General features: G+C 46.7%; 2 protein-coding genes and 1 long non-coding RNA gene across 5 annotated transcripts in view; 2 read left to right on the forward strand and 1 right to left on the reverse strand.

Moving 5' to 3' along the window:
* Window positions 1–8,463, forward strand: part of PADI2 (peptidyl arginine deiminase 2) — a 51,098-nt gene extending 42,635 nt beyond the window's left edge. For 2 of the 3 annotated variants that reach the window (XM_081056546.1, XM_081056547.1), the window contains one exon: window positions 1–2,870. In XM_081056546.1, the coding sequence (XP_080912672.1) occupies window positions 1–234 (234 nt within the window). In that variant the 3' untranslated portion in view covers window positions 235–2,870. Of the gene's footprint in view, window positions 2,871–7,865 lie in introns of those variants that run through there. The other variant, XM_081056545.1, reaches the window with a different exon arrangement.
* Window positions 354–13,798, reverse strand: LOC308501009. Its single transcript, XR_013993817.1, has 3 exons — window positions 13,257–13,798; window positions 7,583–7,677; window positions 354–807 (listed from the first exon to the last, which is right to left on the reverse strand). It is a non-coding gene; the product is annotated as an uncharacterized lncRNA (long non-coding RNA).
* The window catches only part of SDHB (succinate dehydrogenase complex iron sulfur subunit B), a 22,721-nt gene continuing 19,636 nt past the window's right edge, over window positions 13,262–16,346 (forward strand). Inside the window, exon 1 of the mRNA XM_081056548.1 lies at window positions 13,262–13,449. Within this exon, the coding sequence (XP_080912674.1) occupies window positions 13,378–13,449 (72 nt within the window). The 5' untranslated portion in view covers window positions 13,262–13,377. The remainder of the gene's footprint in view (window positions 13,450–16,346) is intronic.

A 16,346-nucleotide genomic window follows, 5' to 3' on the forward strand; every position in this document is an offset into this window, starting at 1 on the left:
GTGAACATGATTGTGCTCAACAGGGACCTGGGCATCCCCAAGCCGTTCGGGCCCCAGGTTGAGGAGGTGTGCTGCCTGGAGACACATGTGCGCTCCCTGCTGGAGCCCTTGGGCCTCTGCTGCACCTTCATCGATGACATTTCCGCCTACCACAAGTTTCTGGGGGAAGTCCACTGCGGCACCAACGTCCGCAGGAAGCCCTTCACCTTCAAGTGGTGGCACATGGTGCCCTGACCTACAGGTGCTGCTGTGTGTGGTCTCAGTCTATCAATAACCAGTGTTGTGGCTGGACCGCCCTTGTGTTTTTATTATAATCACAAGACACCCTTCAGTGATAACCATCAGGAAACTTTGGAAAACAATTTTTTTTATTACTTACAGGACCTGGAAATTACACAGCACACCTGGGGCCATACAGTGAGGTTTCAGAGAGAGAGAGAGAGAGAGAGAGAGAGAGAGAGAGAGAGAGAGAGAGAGAGAACGTGCACGAGCCTGGGGATCTGCTTTTATTAGTGTCAAGCGTGGAAGCCTAGGGGTTTCCCAGGCTCATTCACTATTGGCGAATTTAAAATATAGAACAGGAATTTAAAGCCTGGGAAGAGACAAAATGAGTAGCCCAAATGATCAGTTGTCGAAACCAACCAAGATTTCTAAAGCCAAAGAGCCTGGGGGGAGGGTGCTGTGCAGCCTGGCTCTTTAGCTAGTCCTGTGGCTGGCAATGAATTTATTGGAGATAGCCATCTTTGAAGCAGATACCATCTTTGAAGTGGATGCCTCAACAATCAAAGCTTCAGTCAGTCACTGGCTCTACAAAAAAGAGCAAACCCAACTGTCAGAGCTACACTACAGGGGCCTTGAACTTCCCTCCTGCCCTGAGTTCTCCGGACTCCTTGCCTCCTCCCAGAGCTTCCCCCTGTGTGACCTGGCCTGGGAAACCTCCCACGGGGAGACATTGGAGAAGCAGGGAGGGATTTGGGATATCTGTGCCTTGCTCTCACTCAGAAGGGCCCCAACGTCCACTAAGTCACCCACAGTGAGCCTCAACTCTGTCCTTCCTGAAACTAGCCACGGTCTATATAGCCCTGACATGAAAAAACAAAACAAAGCAAAACAAAAACCCATGTACCCAAACCAATACCCAAAGAAGCCTTAATCTCTTGTCCAAAATTGAAGGAAAGTGAAAGGAAGGACGTTCTGGGCTCACCAGTTCTCCCAGTAGCCATGCTCTGAAGGTCAAGGTAGATTGCATGGAAAAGGACCCGGGGACCCTGAACTGCCATCATCATTTCAAATTCACCTCCCTTGGGGGGTTCAGGTGGCAGCCCCAATTATTCCTTCCTTCCCAGTCTCTCTCACATCTCCTTGGCTTTCTCTCTACAGTGTAGACACCACTGGCTAGCCTCCTCATTCCCTGAGGGTCCAATAATATAGTTCAGAACCTTTCCTGGAAGCAAATTTTATCAGAGCCGCCTTCTCCGTTTTCAAGATGCTCTTTATGCTCCATCTTTCTCATGGACACAGGCTCTCGTAGATGCTTGGGGGTTTCTCCACAGACCAGCATCCTATGCCTGAGAGTTTAGTGTGTAAAGATGTCCCAGAGTCAGTCACACCTATCTTCTCTCGCCTGGTCTTCAATCCTAGGGCCAGTCCCTGACCTCCCTCCTCTCACGGTGCCTCAACTTCCTATCCCTGATGCCAGCTGTCCAAGCAGCTAGGCCTCCAACACATAAGGACCCTGATCATTTGGGCTACTCATTTTGTCTGGGGAAGAGGGACACGTCTTTAGTTATATCCTGGGGGAAGGTCTGAGCCAGTGCATTTGCCGAAGACCCTCTCATGTGGACATAACCAAATTAGTTCCCTGGCTCCCACTGAAAACACTCAGCATCAACTCAAGAAAGCTCCATTAGGGCCTGCTGATGTCAGAAGAATAAATGAATTGTAAGTCCACGTTGAGGGTTAAAAAAAACCGATTTTTAACCTATGGAAAGGTTATAAATTTGTATTCTTGAGCAAATGGGATTTTCTTCTTGGATTATTTCATTCAATCAACAAACATGTTGCGTGCCTACTAAGTGACTAAGTATCAGGCATAGGGCTGGGCTCTGAGGCTACCATGGTTAGTAGCAAACCGGACCTGGTCCCTGCCTCATGAAGCCAGTCAGTTCCCAAGAGTCAACACCCACATTTAAATAGCCAGCATTTGCCCTTTCAGCGGTGTGCTCTTTAGATATGCCAAGCTGCTGTATTCAGAAAAATACACAGGGCACAGAGCTTCCCGAAGGTCACTGTCTCAGTGACATGGGAGGGGTGGGGTCTTCATTAAACAGGCCTCCTTCGGGTCCAGCTGGGCCAGGACTACCTGACAAATCAGATCCCAGAGGCTTTAGAAGTTGCTGTGACCCCGGTGGGGACAGTGGCCCCTGCCTTTGGAGGACAAAGCCCCAGATCTTCTCCCAACCCCAGAGCTGGAGATACCAGGTGCCTATTTGAGGCTGTTTATCTGGAGACTTTGAGTTTGTCATGTGTGTGTGTTTGGTTAATGTGGGTTTTCAGGCTTTCTTTCATTTTTTTCTATCGTAGTCTATTTTCAGGGGAAGTAGGTACCTCCCACGTGAAGACAGTGTGTGTTTATAGATTTTTTAAGGCTCTCCCCATCTATAAGGCGATGATTCCTGATGATTCCGGAATTCCTGATGATTCTGGAGCCCCCAGGACTCAGACACCCGTTCCCTTCTTGCTTGCTCAGCCAGTATGACTACCCTCGGTGTGGACACCTCCGCTCCCCAGGCCCACGGACTCATTGTTCTTCCCCATCCCCACTTCCTATAAATGTAGGCCTAGAATATACTTGGGTGTTGCAAAACTCAGCAATGTTCCTGTTTCACTCTTTATTTTGAAATATTTTATGTAAGAGGGCAAAGGTGTCATGAAGATGACACAGTTTCAACGTTCTAAACAAGATGCCATGATGGAGATCAAACGATGTGTGGGGAAGAGCCTGATTAAACAGCAATAAAATAAATGGTCAGAGGGGAAGTCACATGGCTATTGTTGTGATGTTCATTGCTACTTCTAATAAACACAGCCTAGAGTAATGCAGACCACACACGGGCCTTCTCCTGGTCCTACTGCCCCTGCTCTTCTGGGCATAGGGTCAGGGCTCTCGGCAAGGGTGTCTGTCTCAAGGGTTTGGAATCCCACGCACAATCAGTGGATGTGTATTATGTGGCCACCATGCAAAGTCAAGACCAATACCCACAATAAAGTCTATGTTTTTCTGGTGGGGTTCCCCAGAAGCAGACCCTGAGATGAGTATGTGGGGACAAGTGATTTATTAAGGAAGTGGCTCTAGGAGAAACCAGGAAGGAAGTGGAGGGAGCAGAGTGGAAAAAGAGAAGAAGCCAAACAAGAGTGTGATTTCAGGTGTGGCCTCAGTCTAGTCACTGGAGAGCACTGGAACATATGTGACAAATTAGAATTGTTGCATCTGGAGGTGGAGTTTTACATCAGTCAGTCAATGGCTTATGGGGACTATGGTTCTCTGAATGGGCACAGGGGCACCAGTAACCTACGGGGAATCATTTAAAAAGGATCAGAGCTATAGTTATTAGCAGTAAAGTCACAGGAGCTGGGGATGGGCTCACAGAACCAGAAAAGGATCTGGGCAGGGCACCAATAGTGTCCACTGCTCTGGGTAATATGTTCTCATGATATGGAATTGTTACACCGGTATTTGTGACTTGACCCATGACATAAAAATCCGTACAACATAGCTATAGTCTAACAGGGTCTTTGTGAACAGACTCCTGAGGCCCTCAAATAAAGCCACCTTATTGGTTGCTGAGCCTAGAAGCCACTTCCAAGCTTTTTGGGCTATACCTGGGGGCTGCGTACCCCTCAGCCCTACCTTGGTATTCTGGACTGATGTTTTGGTGCAGCCTTTTTAAGGCGGTTACTGCAAAATGAAAATTATTAGTTCTCTTACTCCCAGACTTAACGCATGGGTCCAGCCCTCTGAAGTCACTCTTCTCTTTTATACCCAACTAATGTGGCCCAAGCCACTGCAAGGCCAATCTTCAATGGGATTTCCTAACCCACCTATTTCTGAGACTCCCCAAAGGATGACGGTGTGTTAAATCCACCCTGGTAGTGTTTTCACATCTTGGCCACTGACCCACCTAAGAATAGCTGAAAGTCACCGAGACTTCTAGAACAGTACTTTCCAATAGAAATATAAAGTATGCCACACATATGTAATTTTAAGTTTCCTAGTACAAACATTTTAAAAAGTAAAGATATTAGTGACGTTAACTTTAATAATGTTTTCATTAACTCAATATATCTAGATTATTATCATTTCAACATATAGTAAAACTTTAAAAATATTAATGAAATATTTTACATTCTTTTTTTGGTAGTAAGTCTTTTAAAGTTGATGTATATTTTATTCTTATGCCACATCTGTATTCAGGCCAGCCACATTGTAAGTGCTCAATAGCCACAAAGGGCTATCACATTGGAAGGCATAGTTCTAGAATCCTCTGTGCCACACTGAGTCCCAATTGTAGAAGTAGACACATTCCTGAAATCCCCAGTGTCCAGCAAGTCTGACTGGAATGACTAACAGAAGTTTGTTATTTTGAAAGAAGAAAGACAGGCATACAATAAACACTGGCCCTCCCTGGCCCTGGTATGCAGAGCCCTGCTCCTCCAGAAGGTCCTCTTGCCTGAACCATGACTGCTGCCCTATTGTCAGGTCTGGTCTCTCTCTCAGCAGGGGAAGTGCCTTTGGCCAGGTTAAGGTGGGAACCCCACCAGCCCCCTGGGAAGACAAAACATAACTCCCTCACCTCTAGCCTGCTTCCCCTCACCATTCCCTGGTGAGGCTCAGAGAGAAAGCGATTTGCTCAAGGTTACACAGCAGGAAGTACAGGATTCACACCCAGTTGATCTGACTCCAGATCCCACCTGCTGAACACCTGCTCTTGACAACCTCATACTAGAAATAACTTCCTAACCCAAGTTCAATGAGTCATCATTCTTTTATTCATAAGTGTTGCCTTTGCACCAGTCATTTTTGAGTATACTACATGTCCTATTAAAGTCTTAACAATAAGAAAACCCCACTACCTGCAAGCAAGATGTCTGGACATTACAGGATTCCTATAAACCTCTCAAAGGCAACAGGGCCCGGAGAAGAATGACGTCTACCTTGCACAGTACGGGCAAGGCTTTAGCTCACAGTAAGACGGCATCTCTAAATCACGAAAATCAAATTATATTTATCCACCCATTCATTTTTTCCCACTAATATTTACTATAAGCATCTATTGTATGAAAAACTAGAGAGATCATATAATTTTTCATCTAAACCACAGTGAAAGGAGGTACAACAAATAATTTCACCTGGATAGCAGGTGAAAAGTGGAGCCATGCTGGATGTCTATTGTCCCTGGGAAACCCCATGGATGAGACATGATCTCAGCCCCCAAGGAACTGACAGCTGAGTCAGGGAGACAGACAGGAGAGCAAAGAGGCAGCCTGATGGAATAGGCACTTGATAAATACTTGCTGAATGGAGAAATAAATAAGGCACAAAAAGCTGTGGATTCACACACACACACACACACACACACACACACACAACTATTTCCAGCTGGGAGAGTGACCACGGGTAACCTTAATGTTCATTTGGGCTAAGATGAATGACTGTTGAATGAATGTAGGAACGAATGACTGGCGAGAGAAGGGAGGAAAGGCTTCCAAGCTGAGTAAAGATGCAAAGGGGTGTAAGTGTGTGACATGTTTGAGAAACGGTGATCATAGGCTGACGTCATCCTGGAAATGCTAGGGTTTCAGCAATGGGAACCCCGTGAAGGTCTGGAGCAGCTGCAGTCACATGACCAATCTTGTATTTTAGAAAGAGAACAGTAACATATTTCAGTATTGCTATTAAGCTAATAGGAAAGACATTTTCAAGAAACTACCTGAGGAATGATCAAACCATGGTACATCCCTACATTTAAATATTTTGCAGCATAAAATGAAGTAGATCTATGTCAGTATATATACTGACAAAGAAGGAGCTCCAAGACAAAGCCTTTGAAGTTGGTATTTAAAAAAAAAAAAAAAGAAAGGAGGGAAGAAATAACATCAAGCAAAGCCATGGATTTCTGTAGAAACATACATATGTGTATACATGCAAAGTAAAAGATACAGAAGCAATGCCAAGAAATTGACAATAGTAATTCTGGGAAAGGCAGTGTGACAGAACGGATTTAAACTTTATGTTGCTTGACATTTTTACATAGTGGGAACATAACTACATATGTATTTTTAAATAATTGTTTAAAGCTGCCTGAAACCCTTGGCATCTTATTTATGCTGAAGTCTTCCCATGCTGATTAGCATAATCTCTTTTCTCTAATAATTCACAGTTCTCTTTTCCCTCTTTTCTTCCCCAAGCTGGGCTCCCCACCACCAGTTTAAGATTGATAGCGCCTCACAGATACTAATTTATGTACTCCTCCCTGTGAGGTGACTATGATTCTTTTCCCCATTTTACACAATAGAAGAATAATGCACAGAGTAACGTGCTCAAGATCACACAGTAAATGGCTGACATAGCAGGATTTGAACCCCCAAAGGCCTGCACTTGAGCCACCTCCCTGCCTCTCTAGAAGGTTGACTTGCTTTTAACAATTGCATCCCTCTGACTTGTTTTGTTGCCAGTGAACCAAGACACGCGTATGTTGTCACTACAGATGAATATTTACCACCATTCCTTTTTTGCATTTCATTACGTGGCTCTGTCTCTGATAGAAAGAGTTGCTCAAAATTCAGATTTAGCTGGAAAGGGAGTTTTAGCATGTATTGTGTTTACAAAGCACTCACCCACACACATCCAGAGAACCAAATTAACCGCTAATTTGAGAGTATGCTGGTGATGTGGCAGGCAGATGGGAGTGACACAGAGGTTAGCAGGGTGGGTGAGCTATAATTTGTGTGGTGGGGGGGGATGCTATATGGCATAGCAACGTGACAGTCCCCAGAAGGCCTTGGGCCACTTACTAAGTCCCAGCAGCTGAGCTGATTTCAGCTGTGTGAAACACAGCCCCATCTGGAGTGGGGGTGGCTCGTGACTTTTGCTCCAACAGTTTCATAGAGGCTGCTCGTGAAATTGGAGAAGCCTGTAGCATATGATTGTCCCCATCCCACTCAAACAGAATATTTTGAGAAGTCTAATTATATGGTAGGGTTTAGAGGGAAGAGGGCTTAGATAAATAAGCCCTTTCCAAGGGCAGGTTGGGAAGGGCTGTTAGGGAGCCCTGGGCAGTTCCGTGGGGTGAGGGTACCCTCTGCAGGTGGACCGGAGTGGCTGCAACCACTGCATTCCCACTAACCTTGGGTGTCTGCCCACAGCATAGCGGTCTCCCTAACTGAAGATGCTGACCACCTAGCTGTGTGATGTAGGGCGAGTTGTTGACCCTCCTGAGGCTCAGTTGCCTCAACTGCAGATGAAGGGCAAAACTCTCTACCGCGTGGGGGTTGCTGTCATGATTAGAGAGAGAAAATGTACCTGAAATGCTCCGCAGAGGGCCTGGTACGTCCCAAGTCCTCCAAAGGTGGCAGTTACGAGCAGCAGCAGCAGCCCATCGTCACTGTCACCGGCATCTTGAACAATAGTAAAGACGACCACTGAGTGTCTAGCAGAGCGAGAAGGGCTTCTCTGAGAGCAAGCACAGGCAGAGTTGGGGCAGGGACCGGAGGAGATCTGGGCCAGGTGACCAGAGAGCATTTTGATTCAGCAACTACGTCTATTCCGATGCTGGAAAACTGTTTTCATTTCCTCTTTTCCCTAGAGCCCCACAGTGCTGAATTACTCTGCTCCCTGGAAGAAAAATACCCCAGCCAGACAGCTGGGATGTACCTGGAGGAGAAAAGATGTTTGCAATCTCACAGTGGTGCCGGGCCTGCTTGGATTGATCCACAGAAGGGACTCTTCTACTACTGAAGGGAAGGAAGACGGCTTTTCCTCCTGTCATGACTCGGTCCCCAGCCTCATGGAGGGTCTCCTGCTTCCCCCCTTCCTGTAGTTCAGGGGACTGGACCAGATGGAGGTCTGGGCTGTGATCACCACCCTCCCTTTCTCCTGTATTCCTGCCCACCCAGGCTCACTACTTCCTTCACTCTGGTCGCTGAGAAAGCACCCAACCCCCTAGATGTACCCTAAAAGTTCTTTAAGGCTAATAAATCTAGGGAAACAAACAGGGCTCAACAAGACTAAGATAAGATGGAGACGTTACAAAAAAATAATCAAGGGAGCATAGTCTCTCCCAGGACAAAAAGGAACAAACTGGAGCAGTCTTGGGTGGGAATCTTTCTTCAGGAGCTCTTTCTTCCCTAAGGGCTGGGAATCAAATCCAGAATTAAAAATTAAAACCAAACAGCATTGTATTATATCAACTGTCATTTGTACAGTGAACTGTTTCTAGTGTCTTGTGATTTAAGGCAACCTGCAGCCAGAGATCTAAGGAGTTATGGATTTAGGGAAATTTATTTGTCTCTGATTGAAAATCCAACTCACCCAATTAATCCCTCTGGTGGAACTCAGGGGCCTTTTCATCTAAAATTCAGGATTTCATTTGCTTTCAACCAGTGGACTGTTGCTCTGTTCCATCTCTCTGGCTGACCCTTTCCCTTTGTCCAGCTGTCTCCTTAGTGTCTCCATCTGGTGTCCCAGTGGTCTCTAAAACTCAACCTGCCCCCAACTGTACATATCACCTGAGGAGTTTACAGTTCCCCTCTTATTGGTACTATTATCTACCCAATCTCCAAGCCAGAAACCTGGTGGTCCTTAATGTTTCCCCTTCCACATCCAACCAATCACCAACTCCCAGAATAGCCTCCAAGGCTTCCAGGACTGGCCCTTCCACTCTCATCTTTCCCTGTGATAAAACCCGCTGTGTTCCCCTCCTTGCTTTTGCTCACTTCCATGTCTTAGATTTGGAGTGCCCTGTCCTCCTTTTCCACACGGTCAATTCTTCGTCATTTAGGCTCCCTGTCCTTTTGACTGACTCAGTCCCTCTGGTTTTTCTTGGAGAATACTGTCCTAAAATTTCTATATTTTATTCATCATGGATTTTTTGTATTTTTATTTGTTTAATATTGCATTAAAATATTAATTATCTTTTTTTTGGGGGGGGGGGGAACATTGGAGAAGAGTGTGTTTCTCTAGGGCCCATCAGCTCCAAGCCATTGTCTTTCAATCTAGTTGTCGGAGGGCACGGCTCAGCTCCAAGTCCAAGTTGCTGTTTTTAATCTTTAGTTGCAGGGGACACAGCCCACCATCCCATGCGGGAATTGAACCGGCAACCTTGTTGTTGAGAGCTCACTCTCTAACCAGCTGAGCCATTTGGCTCCAGGAGCTCCTCCAGCAGCTCAGTGGCAGCTCATTGTCTTCAGTCTAGTTGTGGAGGGCGCAGCTCACTGGACCACGTGGGAATCGAACCGGCAACCCTGTTGTTCAGAGCTCGCGCTCTAACCAACTGAGCTATCCAGCCACTCCCAAAATATTATTTATCTTAATGACCAAATTTTTTGATCCTCTTAAATTCTATGCTCTCACCTTGCCCTGGTCCTGGCCCAGATATTAAAGCTGCCTGAATCTCCACTGGGATCCCTCCTCCCCTAATCACCCTCCCCCACTCCGAGTCTCTCCTTCCACCTTCTACAAGGAACTGGGACAGCGCATCCTCCGTTTTTATTTATTCTTTCATTCAGCCAACCAACACTGACTGCATATCCATTATCTGCTAGATCCCAAGCAATCCTTGGAAACAAAGATGGATTTGTTCTTTCATTGAGTTTGTATCGGTCACCGGCTATGTACCAGTCACTGTGCCAGGCTCTGGGGATAATACAGTGAACAAGACAGACATAGTTCTTGACCTCTGTTGTGGAAGGTTCACACACAAAATATATTCATGAAGAATTTAAAACAAACTTGCAGCTAGCAATAAGTTCTACAAAGAAAATAAAGTGAATGGCCATGTTATCAAAATGCCCATGGTCTGGGGAGACAGACATATAGATGAGTAATTGTTAGACCAGGCATTATATGCATTGATGACAGATACGGAGGATGTTTTAATGGGGATGGGAAAGGGGTGATTTCCTAAGGAAAGAGAAAGTTGGGACTGAATCCTAAATGATGAAGAATTGACCATGTGGAGAAGGAGGACAGGGCACTCCAGATCTAAGACATGGAAGTGAGCAAAAGCAAGGAGGGGAACACAGCGGGTTTTATCACAGGGAAAGATGAGAGTGGAAGGGCCAGTCCTGGAAGCCTTGGAGGCTATTCTGGGAGTTGGTGATTGGTTGGATGTGGAAGGGGAAACATTAAGGACCACCAGGTTTCTGGCTTGGAGATTGGGTAGATGGTAGTGCCAATAAGAGGGGAACTGTAAACTCCTCAGGTGATATGTACAGTTGGGGGCAGGTTGAGTTTTGGAGACCACTGGGACACCAGATGGAGACACTAAGGAGACAGCTGGACAAAGGGAAAGGGTCAGCCAGAGAGATGGAACAGAGCAACAGTCCACTGGTTGAAAGCAAATGAAATCCTGAATTTTAGATGAAAAGGCCCCTGAGTTCCACCAGAGGGATTAATTGGGTGAGTTGGATTTTCAATCAGAGACAAATAAATTTCCCTAAATCCATAACTCCTTAGATCTCTGGCTGCAGGTTGCCTTAAATCACAAGACACTAGAAACAGTTCACTGTACAAATGACAGTTGATATAATACAATGCTTTTTGGTTTTAATTTTTAATTCTGGATTTGATTCCCAGCCCTTAGGGAAGAAAGAGCTCCTGAAGAAAGATTCCCACCCAAGACTGCTCCACTTTGTCATATGCAAAGACAAAATAGTCTATAAAATGGGAACAGTTATTCCAACCCAAAAGGGTGGTGACGAGGACGAAAGGAGACTACTTATATAAACACATTTGTACTCTGTTTCCCTGAAAATAAGACCTAGCTGGACAATCAGCTCTAATGCTCTTTTGGAGCAAAAATTAATATAAGACTCGGTATATTATATTATATTATGTTACTTATATTATATTATATAAGAACCGGTCTTATATTATAGTAAAATAAGACAGGGTCTTATATTAATTTTTGCTCCAAAAGATGCATTAGAGCTGATTGTCCGGCTAGGTCTTATTTTCGGGGAAACACGGTAAATGATGAAGTTCAGATAAACTTAAAGTATCTAGCAGACTGGTGAAAAGCAATACTTCACTAGCTAGACAAATGGAAACAAACAAACAAACAACCTTGGGTCTTATCGTGAGGACGCCTTGGGAAGATATGTCAGTAACAGGCCATGAAAACCTCTAAGTCCTTCTGCAGCTGTGCCTTTCTGGAATCCCAAAGTTCAGGGCGGAGGTACAGTTGCCCAGGAATTTATTCCTCCATAACTTTGAGCTCCCCAAATCCCCATGAAGCCCAGGAATGATGTGACTGCAGGGTACATGGGCCCATTGGCACCAAGAGCCCCTCCATAAATCAAGGTCTCAATTTTGCTGGCCTGGGACTGCTTTTTCCAAGGTGACCTAGGGAAAGTAAAAGGGTAGTCACTTACTTAGGAGTGGCATCTGCCTTTGAGATGAAAGAACGCTGAAAATGCCAAGAGGACCGATTCTCTAGAAACATGTCCCTTGGAGAAAGAAGACACTCTTCCTTCATCTCAGAAGACAATTCAGCCAGGAGGAGTTAAAGGGAGAGTTACAGTGTTCCCATGATTTCAGCCAATATGGGTGGTTGCAAAAGGCCCCTTGGGGCAGAGACAGAGGAGTCCTATTCCAGTGCTGGGTCAAACCCAGTGAAAAGTCAAGGTGACCTCAGCCCTGTCAACAGTCAACCCCCAGGCAGCCCCCCAAAGCAGCCACGTGAATCACAGAATCTTAAATCAGCTGGCCCATCACCCTGATGTCAAGGAAACTATAGGCCGGAGATGGAGACGGACTTGCCCAAGTTCATCAGCCTTGAGGGGAAGATTCAAGGTTAGATCCAGGGGACTAGGCTATTTCTCTTGGCCTCACTACACACCTTCTTCATGAGGCCACATGGCAACGTAGCCAGGTTCCAGCCCAAGACTCTAGAAACTTAGCCCCATCCAACCAATTTGTCTGACCATCTTAATTTCTCCGGTATCATTTAAATGAGCTATGACTGTAGAAACCAAAGAATATAAAAAGGTGCCCTTGGTACATCAAAAACAAGTGGGCAGAGAAGGAAAAATATCATTCCTGAGAAACACTAGTCCCCGCAAAGTTAACTACCTACATAAACGCCTGAGGTGACTTAAGAGACCACGTGACTTGGAGGACGGAGGGCACACCCTTCCCAAGGTAATCAAGGCCCCAGAGTGAGACAGGCTCTGAGATGACCCACGGAAGCATCTAGAAAAAGCAAGTGAGATGACCAAAGTGAAGACTGGAAAAAAAAGCAACACCCAAAACTCTCTTACAAGACTGTCGTGGGGATTAAGTAAGGTATGAATCATAATGTTTGGCATACAGTAGGCATTCAAGAAATGGTTTCTGACGCGAAGTGGCTAGCTAAGCGACCAAGGGTTGGGTTCTGTTCACACCCCTGCCTTACAGAACGGAGCTGAGTGTATCGTGTAACTGTCCCGTTACTCGCGTATTGGAGAGCACGTGCGGGGAAGGCAATGTCTGAGCCTGGTTTGTTCACTCACTGCGGCATCCTAGCACCTGGATGACTTGAATGAGTGGATGAATAGATGAGTAGCACCTTTGCCTGTCATCTTTGAAATCCTCCTCCATTCATTCACCAAGCCTCCGCATTCGCCCGGGAATGAGGTGTTCCTCTGGACACGGGACTCGGGACTCTGGGCTGAAACCCGGACAGGCGCAGGCAAACCGCGGTGCCTGACAAATGTCTGGCTCACGCCACTAAGCGACAGAGCTGAGTGATAAACGACTGTGACATTTTCAAGAAGAAAGGGGTTAAAATCGGGACTAGACTCGGATGGGATGGCTCCGCCCCTCATGCTCTTAGCCCCACCCCTTCTTACAACCCTCCCTCTCTGACCCCGCCTCCTTTGGGGAAGGTCACCTTGGAAACACGGGAGGCCAACTGAGCATGCGCCGGGCCCTCCGCCCCTGGGCACTTTCTCGGCCTTCCCTCCTCCCACCCGGGAAACCGGAAACCTCTTCTCACTCGGTGGCTCCTGCGCGGCTAGCGGCTTCTGGGTGGACGCCGGCCCCGCGCCGCGGTGCTCGGCGGGACGGCGGCGGAGCGACTCGGGGTGAAGGGGTGGGGCTGCGCGCCAGGAGCCAACATGGCGGCGGTGGTCGCAGTCTCCTTGAGGCGGCGGTTCCCGGCCACAGCCCTTGGCGGAGCCTGCCTGCAGGTGAGCCGCGGGGTCGCAGAGAGAGGGCAGGCCTGAAGGTCACGGACACGGCCTGAAGCCGAGGGGGCCGTGCAGGAGGCGGAGGGACACAGGTCCGGGCCTCCGGGAGGGAGGGGACCGCTCCCCGCTGCGCACTGCTCCGGTGGCCCGGGGCATCCCTGCCGCGCTCCTCCCGCGCCGCAGTCTGTGAGGTCGTCAGGGCGACGACGACGTGTAGAAATAAAAGAGAAAGTTCAGAGAGGGGACTTGCATGGCCCAAGGTCACGCGGCACGTGAGTGACGGGGGGAAGCAGAACTCGAGTCGGAACGTGGGATCCGAGCCCTGCTGCTGTCACCCAGCTGTCGCCTCGGGAAAAGACAGACCTGCAGGAGTGGGAGGGAGAGGGACTGGCACGCGAGGTGACGCATCCAGGGTGCAAGGTGGAGGGCGCGGACTGGGACCGGCAGGGAAAGGGCAGGTCAGGTGCTGGGGACAGGGCGGGCGCTGGAGAAATGGGGGACCCATTCAGTCCCCGGAAGGGTCTGGACCCTTTCCCTCTGGGGCCGCGGGATACACTGGGTCCCTTAGTCCCTTGGGCTCTGCGGTCACATATCTCCAAATGCATATTTCCATCTGCTGACGGCGGATGGAAACTTCCAGAAAGGAAGTTTAGGAACGGCAGGTGTGCATTTTTTCCCTATATTTTTGTGTTTTTCCAGGATGGATAATAATAGGACATTTGTATACATAAAAATGTCATTTATATATAAAGCAGCTCACATTGTTATTAGTAAATGCATAAAATAGTCAAAATATCACCTTTTTGGTTTTTTGTGGATTTCTGACACATTTGGGGGGGAAACTTGAAATCCGCGCAGCAAAAGAGTTACAGCGGTGTCATCCTCTCAATGTCCTGCCCGTAAAGGACGTGTAATAATGCCGACCTCACCGACTTTGGGCGTGGGCCACATGGGTACAGAGTTCGGTATAGCGCTTATTTTCATTACTCAGTGCGCAGTGACAGGTATCCGCACACCGCTTGTATTTCAGGAGACTACACACTTCTCAGATGCATTCTAAGTGGGAGTGTTTAGAAAGGGAAGGGAAATCGCCATTGCACACACAACAGCCTGAGAATTGACAAATCGCTTTCAAGTCTGTTTACTTACCTGGGCTCCTCATCAACTCCAGTAAGGTGGACTCCTAGAAATTCTTACCTCCTTTTCAGAGATTTGAAAACTGAGGCCTCCGGAAGAAATTGTTTACTTGCTCAAAATAATCATGGCCATCAACTGGCAGATCTAGGCCTTAAACCCAGTTTTTTTTTTTTTTAACATAGTACGTGAAAAACTCCTAGCACAGATCTGGGCGCATGATAGGTGTACAAGAAGTATTAATTAGTTCCTCTTCACTTTTGCACTCGCACGAGAATATCTCTCATTTGAAGTCCCTGCTCTGGCTGCATAACACAGGGCATACGGCCTGTGGTCTAATGTTACCTCTTTCCAATATGCTGGATGTGAACTTGGACCAGTCATTTTACAGTCTTTATGAAAAGGGGAAATAGGGGAAGAGGGCTGCCTACCAGAGCCTCAAGCTGGTGTCTTCTGAGCATTAAATTGATGATTGGCAATGAGCTGTTTGCCCGTTCCTTTTATAGTGTTGAGCAAGCAGTGAAGCTGTGAGAGCTCCACCAGTGAGGGAATTCTAAAGTTCAGGTCCCTTTTCCAAGAATGAACTGTAGAGAAAGCTAGTTAGTGTCAAAGGTCAGTGTTGTGATTCCAGCGGAGGCCATTGGAGGGCCTCCTAAGAGCAGACAAGTAAGCGTCCCTCCCCCATCGCCTTTATAGGAATGAGCATTCATACCCACAAAAGCCACCCCAAAAAATTCAACAGTGAGCTTGGTGTATTACCTATGGGTAATACGTAGGTTCCTAGGACTCTAGGACACAGTAGGATTTCTCTTCTGAATTCTTTTCATGCGTTAGTCTGCACCACTGAACCACAGTTATATAATTGTAATTACTGTTGTTTGAGTTGCCTTATTCATGTAGACTATGAACTCCTTTAGGGCAAGTACCTTGTAGTACTTTCAGTTGTATATTTCATTGCTCCTAGCACTGGCAGGGCTTCGGCTATCTATCTGCCATTCAGAATAATACAAGAACTGATAACGTTGCCAATATGGAAAAGCAGAAATTATTTTCTGGGCTATGCTAGGAGCTTAACCCTCCAGTTAATCCTATGAGGTAGCTTTTAATATGCCCTACCTCTTTACAAAAGAGGAAATAGAATCAAAGAGGTTAAGTAATTTGCCAGAGTACACACAGCTAGTAAGTGGTAAAGCTTGGATTTGAACCAGTGCCACTCACATTTCAGAAACAAGCCTGTACCTTCTGTTTGACTCAGGTTTATACAGACCTCTTTGCCTTCCTCCTCTCCATTTCCACACCTTTCTCTCCTACCTCCAAATGTGTGTCTGCTTTATCTAGCTCCAAGCCTGCTCCTGAAGGGAGCTTTCCTAATTCTCCTTTTCTTCCTGTTGCTGTGGGAGAATTGGCAGCACTCCTTTGGCTAACCCTGTACTCAGACTGTACATCCCATCACTTATTTAAAGATAGCTTTCTAGTGATTCTTCCCTCTCCTCTGCATTACCAGTCTGTCCTCTGTCAGATCAGCAGCAGCAGCACACAAGCACGCTGTAATTTCTCCCATCTTTAAAAAGAAAAAAGCCTTATCCATCACCCCATTTCTCATCTTGATAGAAAAACTTCACGTGAGATGTCTAAAACCCAAGGAGTTTATGTAAAAAGGAGAACTAAGAACTGAACCCCAATGTTTAGAATGGGGCTCAGTTAACATTTTCTCTCAAAACCTATTACAGTCAGGCTTTTCACCCTCACCACCTCCCTGAAAT

The sequence above is a fragment of the Rhinolophus hipposideros genome (assembly GCF_964194185.1).
Source record: "Rhinolophus hipposideros genome assembly, chromosome: 8".
NCBI lineage: Eukaryota > Metazoa > Chordata > Mammalia > Chiroptera > Rhinolophidae > Rhinolophus > Rhinolophus hipposideros.